General features: G+C 42.9%; 1 protein-coding gene across 1 annotated transcript; it reads right to left on the bottom strand.

Moving 5' to 3' along the window:
* Positions 1-379: 379 nt before the first annotated feature.
* Positions 380-13,162, bottom strand: PGAP4 (post-GPI attachment to proteins GalNAc transferase 4). Its single transcript, XM_069880163.1, has 2 exons — positions 13,073-13,162; positions 380-3,825 (listed from the first exon to the last, which is right to left on the bottom strand). The coding sequence occupies exon 2, from the start codon at positions 3,707-3,709 to the stop codon at positions 2,522-2,524; it is 1,188 nt and encodes a 395-aa protein (XP_069736264.1). The 5' UTR covers positions 3,710-3,825; positions 13,073-13,162; the 3' UTR covers positions 380-2,521.
* Between the last annotated feature and the right edge of the window lie 396 nt (positions 13,163-13,558).

The raw sequence follows: 13,558 nt of genomic DNA, 5'->3' as shown, positions 1-13,558 counted from the left end.
CCAGCAGGCTCACTAAAACCAGCACTTGTGTTGTAAAGGAGACTCGTGTGCTTAAGGCAATAATTTCAAGAGGACCTGAAGATTTTATTAACCTGCTTCTTGTACAAAGGAGTTTATTCTCAATGGGTTTCTCTGAAACTTTCTAACTGGCAGGTTTCAGTTGTAGGCCCTCTGTGAATTGTTTGGTTTCCCACTCAACTTCTCGTATATCTTAAGCCCTGAAACTAGTCTTCTAGTTTAGACGAGATGCCTCAAATTATTGTTCTTAATTTTCAGCTATGAAGCTCAAGGACACTATTGACCTTCTCTGAAGTTCTGGGATGACAAATAGAGTACTGCTGGGAAAAGAATGAAAGTAACTCTGAGACAAACAGATAAATCATTTCCCACATCAAAACATTTATTAACTGCATGTAGTTAAGTTGGTTACATTTTTAAGGTTTCTTTCTTCTCCACTCTTCTTTTTCCTTCCCTTGTCCAATTCTTTACCTTGCTGTGAGATTTCCTTTGCAAGAACACGTATGAAAAGAACAGGGCATTGTCCTGGATTTGTACAGTACAAAGATAGAAAAAGCACACAGCAGCAAAACATTCACAGCTGAAGATGCAGAAACAAACAAGTTGTATTTCCTCACACATACAGGCACTTAGTGGAACAAATATACAATGACATTAAAATACTGCATCTTAACCATATTACAGTTAAGCCTGAGAAAAGGTTTGCCTACTTGCCACTGTCTAACCGCTCTGGTATCTTTGGGATTTTCAGCAGCTGGGAATAAATCATGGCTCTGCCTGTGCAATTTTTCCTGTGTCCTCTAACAGCAGAGGTGCTTTGCCTTTGGAACAACATGGAATCCACAAGCAATTTTTACTCACATCTGATTTCCAAAGGTGTTATAAAAGCATCCCAGCTGATTACTAAGAGAGCAAAACACTGTTCTGTGTTGTGAAGCCATTTCTAATAGGCTGACTTGCCTTTGGTATTTGTGTGGCGTAATTGATATGATTATGCACTGACAGCTGGAGGTTTGCAAGTGTTCTTTGGTTTCATCTCTCTGAAGTTTTAAGCTTTTCACAACTATGACCTGTCTTGTTAAGACCTTAAGGCATAAATCACCCAGGAGAGACTGGAGGAAAGAAAATTCAAACTAGAGCTCTTTCTTCATCAAAATAAAAAAAGATAAACAACCTTCTCTGACCAAAACTTGAAAAAAATATTATACTTCATTCACTTCAAAGCTAAGAATACGGTTTCAAAAAAAAGTCCAACCAAACTTCTGTATTAACTGTAAGTTAACTACAAGTTAACTGTAAGTTAATTTGATTCAAAGCTCACTAAAGTCAAAGTGGGCTTTTCATTAGACACCAACACTTTGATTCTGTATGAGGTCTCTGTCTTCTAGTTTTATATTTAACTGTGCCCACAGCTGTGGTACAAAGTACCTATCCCAAATGCCTAACAACCAAAGCATATTAAACTAATGGGTCAGAGTGGCTCCTTGATGTGTGCTTTGATTGCTTGTCTTTGTGAACAGCTAGTTTTGTTTTCAATGTGTATTTTGCTGGCTATCAGCAGCAGGGAATAAACCACTTAGGCCAAGCTGTGAATTACAGTTCTAAAATTAAATAAGGATCCTGCACAACAGTAGCACCTGCTCTAATCTTTCTTTTGCCTCTGGGCTGATAGGAAGTCAAGGTAATTCATGTTGAATGCCTAAGTCCAATCGGCAACTGATAAGGCCTCTTCTCATGACCTGGATGCTCTACAACTAGTGGTGACACTAACCAACACAGTAGTCATTCTGTGTTGTTTATAATTTCTGTAATGTAGGAATGAAAACATGCATTTGTGACCTAGCTGTGTCACATCAATGGCTGTTACTCTGTTTTCCTGTTCCTACCTTCAGAGCTGGAGAGTGGGATGGGTAGAGGTACAGATAGGATGTATAGGAGGAGACAGTAACAAATGAAGTCCTAGTAAAATTTTGAGGAATCTAAATAAAATCTATGGTAAAGTTCACATAAAACACTGCTGCTTTGGAAAGTTCTGCTCAAAACCAAGGCTTTGAAATAGGCAGAGATCAGACCTTAGTAGGATGGGAAAATAAGGGCTTTTCCTCCTCATTAGCTTAAATTTGAAATATTCACTTTGCCTAACGTTTCTGTTGCCCTAAGCTGAGGATTTCTGTAAGAAATGTAAAAAGTAGGTAGTATAACTGTTTGTATTGGTGTGAGAGCATTTCCCCAAGAATGATTAAGGAGAGTAGACAATCCATGACACTCAGTTGGAATCCTCCACTCCCTTCCCACATGGTGCACAGTGACTAGTTCCAAGTAGATATCAAATGGGGCCTGGATGCACATAAGTTTATTTTTTAAGAAACTTTTAAGAGAGCCTTTTAAGACTCTTTTTCCATCTGGTGGAAAAGGATGCCCAACATGAGCCTCTGAATTCACCCACTATTTTCTGCTCAGTGGCAAGTCTTCTGGGCTTTGTGCCTGGAAAAGCATGAACAGATCACAGCAGTTTCGGGTGATTGTTTAGTCGAAGGCTAGAATACATTCCCACATGCCGGACCAAGTTGGGTTCTACCACGTATGCGTTCTCCCCCTTACTATGGAGCAGTGAGTAAAGGGCAATATCCTTAGCAAAACCCTGGCGGCACTGCAGCCCCTTCAGGTAACCTAAGGCACGGTGGGCAGAAGGAGCAGAGAAAAGCATGGCAGGCGTGCAGCACTCGGTGACTGGCACAATATTATAAAGTGCAGGGGCCAGCCGGCGCAGCTCCAGCATGTAATGCCGTCCCACCAGCTCTGACAAAGCCATACTGTACAAACCAAAGAACAAGACAATGGGCCAGCTGAGGCTGGAGCGCCCAGTTGCCCAGGAGTACACGCAGTTCAGCACAGGCCCCAGAAACATCCCCAGACCTAACCATTCAAGGATTCTCATTGGTTCAGGGTTGATGTAGTGCTGAAGCCTCTCGGGATGGTAAAGCTTGAAGTAGAGTGCATCTCTGAGGTATGGTTTGGAGAGCCGGGCCAACAAAAGGTGTTGCAAGACAGAAAATATCTCCTCCTCTGGCACGGCATCATCCTCCACTAAGAGGACGTATTCTGGGTTATACACCAGCAGTGACTGCTCAAGGCAGAAGATGTAGTCCTGCTTCTCCTTCTCAAACTGGTTCACTCTAGGGTCAGGGTTCTCTCCAGTTTTGTAGCGACTGACAATAGGAAAGAAGCTGCTCAGCAGCCTGACATCTTGATGGCTGCTGGGGTCTGACTCGACATTACAGAGGAGGATGCGGTGGCTCTGGCAACGTGCACCACATTTCTGGAGGAGGTGGTGGAAGTGGGAGGCCACTTGCAAGACATAGTGGAAATCATACTGCCTCTGCACAGTGATAATGGTAACCAGCAGCAAGGGCCGGAAGGCGTCACCACCCGAGGCCTCGGAGGCATTTGGTATCTGTAACTTCTCAAAGTAATGAAAGGCAGCCTGGCCCTCCTGCTGGTTCTGCTTCAGGAACTCCTGGCTCATGGGGTTCAGGTGCAAGTGCCGCAAATAGAAGTATGAGTAGAGAAGCCGGTGGCAAATCAAAGGTGCAAGGACACCAAATGTCACCACAGTCAGCGTGAGGAGATGCACAAAAGGTCTGGACCGACAGCACCATCTTCCATACACCTGCCAGTCTTGGTGTAACATGGCTACTGCAGGAGGGCACCCCTGTTCTGCTCATGCCCTCACTTTCAGTGCATCCTCCCTGGACTGAAAGGTGTCACTGGAGCAGTGGCTGCCAAACCTGCACAACTTGTCCAAGCCTAAAGAAGAAAAAAGATGGTTAATGAAATAGGAACTGTCGGAGTCGCAAGGTTGTGATTTGAGAAAATGGAAAGCTTAGGGCCAGTTAGATACCACTTATATGGTCACAGTGACATAGTTAAGACTTGGGTCACAGGCAAGAGCCAAAGCCAGACCTCTTGTATCTTTGCCTAACGCATATTTGAGAGACAAACTTTTACCTCTGTTGAATGACATGTGCTTCCATTCTGTTGCCCACTTGCTTCCAAATGTATGCTTTTTCCCTTTACTCCCTTGAGTGTGAAGCAAGACAACAAAGACACAAATTTACTTCAGTAAAGGTGTATGTATTCTAAGTGTGATCTATGTGTGTCTCTCTCTGAGATACCTATTCCTCTCCAAACCCTGTGAAATACACAGTCACAGAAAGATTAACAAGTTGCAACTGAGCCATTGACTCTTATTATTTAATTTAAAAATTTGTTACTTAAAAATATATGCCTTTAATTTAAAGCAAAATTGGGGGGTTTTTTTGTGCATACATACATTTTAAGCAAACATCCACCTTCACAAAAATCAGATTTTGCCATATTTGGCCTTTCCGTTCTGCTTCTCTGTGCCACCATGAACACCTAACAGTTTACATCAAATCAGGGCAACTGGGCTGTTCAGATGAATTCCCTTGTGCAAGAAATTTCCCTTTTTAATCTGCTAATGGCTCTCCCTTGTACTTACCATTCCCTGTCTTTATGAACTGAGTTATTCATGATAACTGACTGCTCCCCATTCAGTGGAGAGTTCTTCCCATTTTTCACCTTCTGCTTTCACCAAGTTCCAATCATCAAATGGCGCTCCCAGACCAAAATGTTACCCTTTTTCTTTCTCTGCACTGCAAATGATGTGTGGATGGAAAGAAATCAGTGCTGTGACTTTTCTTCTGTCTCAAATGAATGGACTATGTAGAAGAAACGACACAGAAGACATGGAGCAGGGTCTAATTCTGGGACTATTTTAAAACCACCTTCATTACTATAGTCACAGATTCCTGTATTCACCAGTAAGAGAAACACTTGCTGTTGACATACAGGAATCTGACAGTCTCATATGAAAGGTCTTCCACTAAGATTAATGGAAAACATACAAGAGTTACTCTAAAACTTCTTAGAGACCAGGCACTTCATGCTGTGAGATCTCAAACTATCCTTGGATAGACTTTGGTATCAATACTGTGCTATCTTGTGATTCACAGAAACACAAAGCTTCCAAATTTCCTGTAATTAGAGATAAGAAATTTACACACTGATGCATGAGAATTTGCAGTTTGTGTTTCCATATAGCTCTTTTTTTTTTCTTTCTGATTACATAATCCTATTTCACAGACACTGCATTGTATTGCATCAGTGGACTTTGTAAAGGTCATAAAGGTGATGGCTGCAATTCAGCCACCACATCCAAGCCACAGTGATTCAGGACATGAAGGGCTGAAATCCGTCAGATGCAAAGACCTGGCATTTAAATGTGTTTATTCACCAAAAAATCCAGGGCTTTTCTTTTTCTCATTTTCTGTTAACTAGTTACAGACATTAAGGGAACACACAAACACAGAACCATATTCTGTTGTTGAACTGGTTGAGCAATTGGCCAATAGGTTGAGCTCAAATGCGGTTACATCAGGCTGGCTACCAGTCGCCAGCAGGGTCTCACAGGGATCCATCTTAAGGCCAGTACTCTTTAATATCTTCGTAAATTACCTGCATGCAGGATTGTAAGGCTTACTAACTAAATTTGCAGAGGACACAAAACTAGGGGGAGCAGTTAACCAACACTCTTGAGGGCAGAGAGGCCTTACAGAAAGACCTGGACAAACTGGAGAGCTGGGCAATCACCAATCATATGAAGTTTAACAAGGTAAAGTGTCAAATTTTGTACCTGGGACACAGCAATCCTGGGTATAGACACAGATGGGGGAGTGAGAGGCTGGAGAGCAGCCCTGCAGAAAGATATCTGAGAGTTCTGGTTGAAGGCAAGTTGAACATAAGCCAGCAGTATGCCCTGGCAACCAAGAGGGTCAACTGTGTCCTGTGGTGCATCAAGCATGGCATTGCCAGTTGGTCAAAGGAGGTGATTCTCCCACTTTGCTTCATGCTGGTGAGGTCCCACCTTGAGTTCTGTGCGCAGTTCTGGGTGCCACAGTATAAAAAGGATATCAAGCTACTGAAGAGTGCTCAGAGGAGGGCCGCAAAGTTGGTGGAGGGTTTAAAGGGGAAGCCATATGAGGAGTGGCTAAAGTCACTTGGTCTGTTCAGCCTGAAGAGGAGACTGAGGGGAGACCTCATGGTATTCTACATCTTCCTCACAAGGGGAGGAGGAAGAGCAGGCACTGATCTCTTCTCTCTGGCAACCAGTGCAAGGGCCCAAGGGAACGGCAGGAAGATGTGCCTGGGAAGGCTTAGGTTGGATATTAGGAAAAGGTTCTCTACCCAGAGTGTGGTACAGCACTAGAGCAGACCCCCCAGGGAAGCATTCACAGTGCCAAACCTGACAATATTCAAGAAGCATTTGGGCAACGCTCTCAGACACATGGTGTGGTATGACTGTTGGGGTTGTATTATGCAGCAACAGGAGTTGGACTCGATGATCCTTGTAGGTAACTTCAAACTCAGGACACTCTATGATTCTACGAGCTCACACTGGCATACTTTTCAGCATCCTTTTGATGCAAACAGCATTGTTGGCACTGTTGTTGAGTTGGCCTCCAAATCTGAAAGTGATGACCCCCGTGGGAAAAGGAGGTAAAGAAGAGTTAGTAGGTACTTTAGTTCCCAGAGAGTAAACAAGCATACTTTCCCCTGACACCTATGCTGGAGATATGAGCTACAAAATCTGTGAGCCTGTAGTGAGCTCTCTAGGTGTCAGGATATACACTGAAGCACTAATAATTCCTCCCAAACAAAAAGACCTCCTCTTTCTCACACACTGTCCTCTACTGGATAAGGACAGAGGGTGTCATGTCTTTGCTGCAGCAGGACTGGCAGCCAACTGAGCTGTAGGGGCTGCAGCCTCACAGATGAATCAAAGGGAAGTTTGCCTGAGGTCTTGGTACTCTGCATACCATGTTGTACAAGGGTCGGGCTCACCTGCACCTTGAGAATGTATGTACTTCTCAGGTCACTGTGGATGGTCTCCCTTTTGAGCTTCCACCAGTCCTGCCTGCTGGGATAGCTGTGCTGGGACTCCACCTTCTGGTGTCCCAGCTCCCTGGCAGGTACGGTGGAGCAGGCAAGCATCATCCTTTCAGGAGGTATCTCCTGGCTTCACATAAGTAGAAGCTAAACCTGAAAAAGCACACAGGACTGGAAGCCGGCTGTGCAGGTCACAGTGTGATATTCACAAGCATTATCTAACCTGCTCTGGATTTGCCTCATCAATTACCCAACTCAGTATCTTAAGAGCTCTTACTCTAGTTTTGCAACTCAGAACACCTCAAGGAAAACAACCATAAAACAACCCCTTCTGCTTCTCTCCAGAGCTTCCTCTGCTGCCTGAGCTGTTAGCACTCACATTGATTGCCACGCTCTGCATCAGTTTATTTGCAGAGGAAAAGCCTGTTTTAACCTGGTAGTGGAATAAACAGAGAGGCTAAAAATGATCAGGAGCATACTACAGTGGGTCAAACACTGCAGTTTGTGCCAAAACCAAGCTGAAGCATCTCAAAAAGAGGGAAGACACTGAACTCCTCCCAACTTTCTGGCTGTAGAACTGGGAACACAAGAGCTCCAAATCTAGACAGAAATTTCTTGCTTTTACAGAAGTGAAGCATAATCTTATCTGCAAGACTTGCATCCAAAGTTTATCATCAGTCTGTTTTCTAGTCATTGGATAGTTCTGACTTTACAGAAGCTATTCTGTTTTCGAAAACCATTGGTACTGTCACTTTCTTTTTCCTCCCTTTTTAGGGAAAAAAAAGAATCAAGGTTGCTCTTCTTTAAGTATTTGAGTGGCATTTCTAACAGAAAAAAGTAAGTTTGAGGAGAAAAGCAAGAATCAGAATTAGATTCCATAGTGGTTTAGAAAACCTGTATAAATCCTGAATGTTAACTATTTTGTAACCATGTACAGGGTTGCTGTGGAGGCCACTTTTATGTAAGTTCTGTGCAGAACTGAGTCATTGCTTAGACATGTTTAGAAACTGTGGAGATATAATGCTACGTATTCATGTTGTTTCTTTACTTAGATAATCATGATGAAGATTGCTTCCAGAAATACCTGGTTCACCTGGTTCCAAATCTACATGCCATCTTCAGTTGTCTGCAAATTACTTGGCTTAGTTACACTGTTCAGGAGAAAGTAAGTTCTGCACACACGACAGAAAAATAGAAGAATGAGTAACATTCTCCTTGGGGTACAGAATACTGTCTGTTGTGCTGAGAAAGCTGATTTTCTGTCTGCGCCAAACTCTGCTACACAGAGATATTCCTGCAGGCAGGAATTCCTAGAACAAAGCTTCCTACATATGTCAAAGCTGTAAAGTTTCAGGAAGCTCCTGGATAGCTAATGTAAAAGAAGGCATTTGTCTTCTACTGCCTGCTCTATGGAGACAGGCCTGCAATTATTCCTTTATTATTTCAATATTAAATTATTCCTTTTTGCCTATCAACACTTCTTTTCAGTACCAATAGGTAAAGCCATTCCTTTCCTAATACAAAAAGCACTGGATGGAGTCACGTGGTCAGAAGCCATAAAGTCATCTATGCGGGAAACAAAGGTAGACTCTCGGAAAATGTCAGGGAAAGACTAGCTGTTACAGTCCCCACTTCAGCCATAACAGTGGTAGTAGTAACAGTGTTCACACAAACTGTAGTTTTGACTTATGTGTTGATCCTGTAGCAGCATCCCCAGTTAAACCCTTTGTGTGAAAAACACTTCTACGCCCCAACGTAACGTGTGGACAAGCTGCAACCTCAAGACCAAGGCTCCTCTACTAATCAACCTTCTCTGGCAGAGACAAGAGCTTTGTCTTGGCTGTGGTATTGTTAGTGCAACAGCAAACAGTCCTGCTTGAATCTGAGGAAAGTGATGCCAGCTTCGCACAGTCATGAACAGCCATACAGATATCCTTCTCTTTCATACATGCATGCTGACAGCTGACTCTTGTGTGCAGATATGCTCAGCTTCTGAAACCTGAGGTCCCTGCTATGAGCTGATCCCTGTTAATGGACCAGATGGCCAGCTTTTCACATCTGATAATTTCTCTTGTTTTCTGACAGCTTTTAGTAGGTCAGGTGCCAGATAATATTTCTGCAATGTGTTCAGGATTGCCATGAAAACAGTAGTGTCCGGTAGAAGCCAAGCATTCACAGGTCTGAACACCTGCACTTAGAGGCCAAACTGGGAGCTGGGCTCTGCAGAAAATATAAAACATACTGGCAAGAGCCGTGCTTCTAAAAATATTCAGCAGAATCCCAATGGTAAGAGCTCAGCAGCTGTTCTTTGATTGTATTTCACTAGGAGGCACCAGATATACCTCTTAACCTGTTCTACTTCAAGCACTGCTTAAAGTAGTTGTTATTACGTTGTTCCTAGACAGTGAATGTCAAATAAGCCAGGTTGTTCCATTTAACTTCCACTTAAAGTGCTTCCTCCTGTGGCAAAGACCAGGGATGCTGGTAATGCCCTTCATCTGTCAGTTCTCAGAAGTAAGGTTCTAAAACTTTACTTTTTGTTTCTTATAGTCTATAACATAACTCTCCTATGGTCAAACAGGTTAGTGATAGCTTCAAGCACTAAAGAATTAGCTAGGGAGGTGGAAAGAGTTTGGGGTTGACTCCTTGCAAGACTTCAGTGACAGAGGAGGCAGAAATCAACGGCACAGGTGTCTATTTTTGATCTGCCATTCCTCAGAGCCTGCCAATGAACATATAAACTTCTTTTCAAGCAGACGAAATTTAGGCACTATTAGAAAAATTAAAATGCACACATACACTAGGAGTAACCCTGTCCAGATAGGAAATCCAGAAACTGCAGAATTGCATCTTGAATGTAAGTCTCATGATAGGCTGGCCTGCTTTTCTCATCTGCCTGTAGTCAGCTTTTAGAGGTTGCTCATACATCCCTAGAAATCCAGGAGTCTGAAAGCTGCCAACTAAGAGGCAAGATTCATGGATGTGGCAGCTGGAATATACTTTCTCCACTTCCCTTAAACTAAGAAGGTAAAACTATGCCACCAATGAAACAGGCTATAAATTGAATAAACATTAATAACAGTTATTTCCCCAACTTTTGTCTTGCTTCTTATGTGTATTAACTTTCCCTGGACACATAAATCTGAAGGGACTCTATTCTCAATATTTGCTGACTTCCACCTCTCTGCCTCCTGGCTGTACGGTGCCATGGGAAAGCAAAGCTTTTCCCTGCTGCTTCCAAGCAGTAAGGTTAGTATTCAGATCTAGTGGGAGAGGAAGGCAGCCTGGAGAGGAGAGTTCAGCAAGGTATAGCCTAACACAGAAACTTAAAGCAAGAAGTTTTCTGAGGAGCTGTCTTTTAGAAGATGACACCAAAGGCTTACATGCCTTTAAAATTAACTATGCAATCTGATTCTCTACAAATTTATATTTTCTTTTGTGCCAGACACAAAAACAAGGGTATATTGTTAGAGAATTTGGTAACTGTCTGTATAAGACCCACTGCATATTTTCTTAGACATATCTCTGGAGCCCTCCAAAATCTTACATGTAGCTTTTGAGTTGAGCCTGCTTGTGCTTTAGTATGAAAGTTAAAAAAAAACAAACAAACAAAACAAAAAACTTAAAGCCACTGCTAATAATGGCATCAGTTATTACCTTTTGCTATCTGCTCTTGGAATCTCAGAGACAGATGTACCATCAGAAATGCTACAGATAATTTGTATTTTAACTGCTTGTATTATTTCCTAAAGTAAGATCAGGGCCTCTGCATGCAAGATACTGTTAGCAAATATAGCAAGAGGCAACTTCTACCTTAGTGGATCATAGAATAGCTTGAGTTGGAAGGGACCTTAAAGATAATCCAGTTCCACATCCCTGCCATCCAACCTGGCCTTGAACACCTCCAGGGATGGGGCATCTACAACTTCCCTGGGCAACCTGTGCCATTGCCTCACCACCCTCATTGTGACGAAATCACACTCATTGTGAAGAAGCTTCAGCTTAAAAATACAAAAGATAGGAAAGAATCTGTTTTCCCTGGATATGCAAAATATCAGCCTGGTTTTGTTGTCATGAACAAATGGAATTTTATAATTTAACCATACTGGTAATCCACACAGATAAATATCTACAACAGGATTTTAAAAAAAAAACAGCTACTAGATGGGGTATATTGAAGTAATAGCCAATATTGCAAATTAAACCAATCTGTACAGTTGAGGAAAAATAATATTCGATCTTCATGAACCCAGGCCAGAAAGAGCTATTCCAGAGCAGCAAGACTGAACCACCCCAGCACAGCTATTGCAGACTAGCTTCTTCTGCCATTGCTCTTCTGTTCAGTTTCTAGATACAATTGTGCCCTTGAGGCTTGATAGGAAACCATCCATCTCTGAAAGTGCAATGCGTAGATTAGACGAGCTACCAAACTATCTGTGATTTGGGTAGGTGTGATGGGTGCACCTACTCTGGCTGAGAGGGCAGCACTTGGGCACCATGGACAGGCCAGCCCTGCTGTGTAATACCTAAGAACTGTTCTAGGCCACATCTTCTCAGAAACTAAGGAGTCTACAACACCTGTTATCACGAGCAAACAGTAGTAGCCTGGGTCACAAGTAGTGCTGCAGCTGCACTTCTGCATATACACCAAAGTGTGTGCTTTATGCTATGGGTATCTGTGGCCTCCCAAGCTCATTGAGCTTTACTGCACAGCAGCAGGCTGCATGGTGACCTCTCCTTGAGCACAGACAAGGTTATTCCTCAAGGCAGAGAGACCCATCGCCTGGCTTCTGATATCTATAATGAGATATAAGTTTGCTTTACATTAGGCCTAACAGTATATTGTACGCTAGCGACGTTTACATGGGCAGCTATAGCTTAGGTGTTATAAGTATAGCAAGTAGCAGTGTTTGAATGCCATCTAATCATCATTTAAATCCTTGTTGAAATAGTAATTGAAAAATGATCTAAATGACAATTTCATAAGTTTAATTATTAATTATTGTCAAATCATGTTTAATTAGCATCCAATTATTGCTTAATCATTTGATTATCATTAAGTCATCGATTGTTATTTGATCATTGTTCAGTTGATAAAAAAACCTTTTAGTTAACCTCACAATGCTGAATTCTCCTAATAACTCATCTGTGACAGTAGCACTGGGGTTATGAGTATATGAATGTGAGGAGAGGGAAAGAGAAGGAAACAGATATGGTGAAGGCTGCTAATGAAGAAAATGTGGCAGCTTTACTGTTCTTCATTTAAAACCATATAAAATAGAATACAGTAATAAAGCAACAGGATATTATTTTTGTGAACAAAGGCCTTTGATGATAGGCTGTGAGTTTCTTGTTGGGATAGGTCTATGTAACAATAAAAATGCAAAACTACACCAGGCAACAGCCAGGCTATTGCGAGTCTACCTTGTTTGAATGAAAAAAAATGTTTAGTCATATTGATAAGCATAATTTCTTTTCTAAGAAACACTCTCCACTAGCGCTAATGAGCACCACTGGCTTTTGCCCTGTATTCATTGCTTGTGTCTGAGGAACACAGAAAATTTCTCCCATCCCTCACAATTCAATAAACAGACTACTTATCCTGCATTGAAAGGCATGGTAAATGGGATGTCCTGGTTCTGCGGGATACTAGCAATCTGTTTGAGTGCCAGCAGAAGAAAAATGGGATAAATAAAATAGCTGACAAGTCGTCTGTTCTATTACTAGTATTGCCCTTGTCAGACAGACAAGAAAGCAGCAGATTGCACACATTCCACATCTCTTGGGCCTTGCGCTTGCAGATGTTTGCTCAACCTGGTGAGACTTTATAGCAGCCCACTGGTTGTACACAAAACCATTTTCTTGGCAACCCTACGAGTGCCAGCCCGTCTACAAACTTGTAGTGCACATCAGTAGAGTGCCATGTTTTGCACCACCAGCACAGCCGCTAACTGTCTCTATAGCCTATAATTTTAAATGTCAGTGACTTTATCTGTTAGGTTTCTCAGGTTCTCCTCTTCCCCTTTGGAAGAGCTGCCAGGTGGCACAAGGTGACCCTTAAAGCACAGGGATTAATAGCAGTTACCTTAGTGATGATGGTCAAAGAGGAGAGGGCGTTAGATAAGAACAGCTGATCCCCACTCCGCGCTCTGTCCTCCTTGCAAAATAGCTGCAAAACAGCAGAGACAGAGTTGGTAGTTCAGCGTGCCCAGTCCTCGACCTCCCTGCCTGGACTTGTTACCGGAGACACCCAGTGGAAGGCTCCTTCGAGTGGCACCAAGCACAGGGTGGAAGCTGGCTGGTTTAAACTCCTTTCCTTAAAAGAGTTTCCTTCACCTTCTCTAGTGGAAGGGCTGTTTCCTTAGGCCCGGCCAGGCTCTGGCCATCCCCTCTTCTGCTTGCCACCACGCACAGTCGCATCCTCAGAGCAAGCACAAAACAAATCCTCGTTCCCCGGAGGTTCTCCCCGGCTACAGGAGCCCAGCCCAGCCCAGCCGGCTCCCGGCATACACACGCCCTTCTTGACCCCTAACTTCGTGGCCCTCTCCCCGGGCGCAGCCGGCAGGACCCA

The sequence above is a fragment of the Phaenicophaeus curvirostris genome, chromosome Z (genome assembly GCF_032191515.1).
Source record: "Phaenicophaeus curvirostris isolate KB17595 chromosome Z, BPBGC_Pcur_1.0, whole genome shotgun sequence".
In the NCBI taxonomy this organism is placed as follows: domain Eukaryota; kingdom Metazoa; phylum Chordata; class Aves; order Cuculiformes; family Cuculidae; genus Phaenicophaeus; species Phaenicophaeus curvirostris.
Note: the sequence above shows the minus strand (reverse complement) of the source record. Positions and strands in the feature narration are given on the sequence as shown.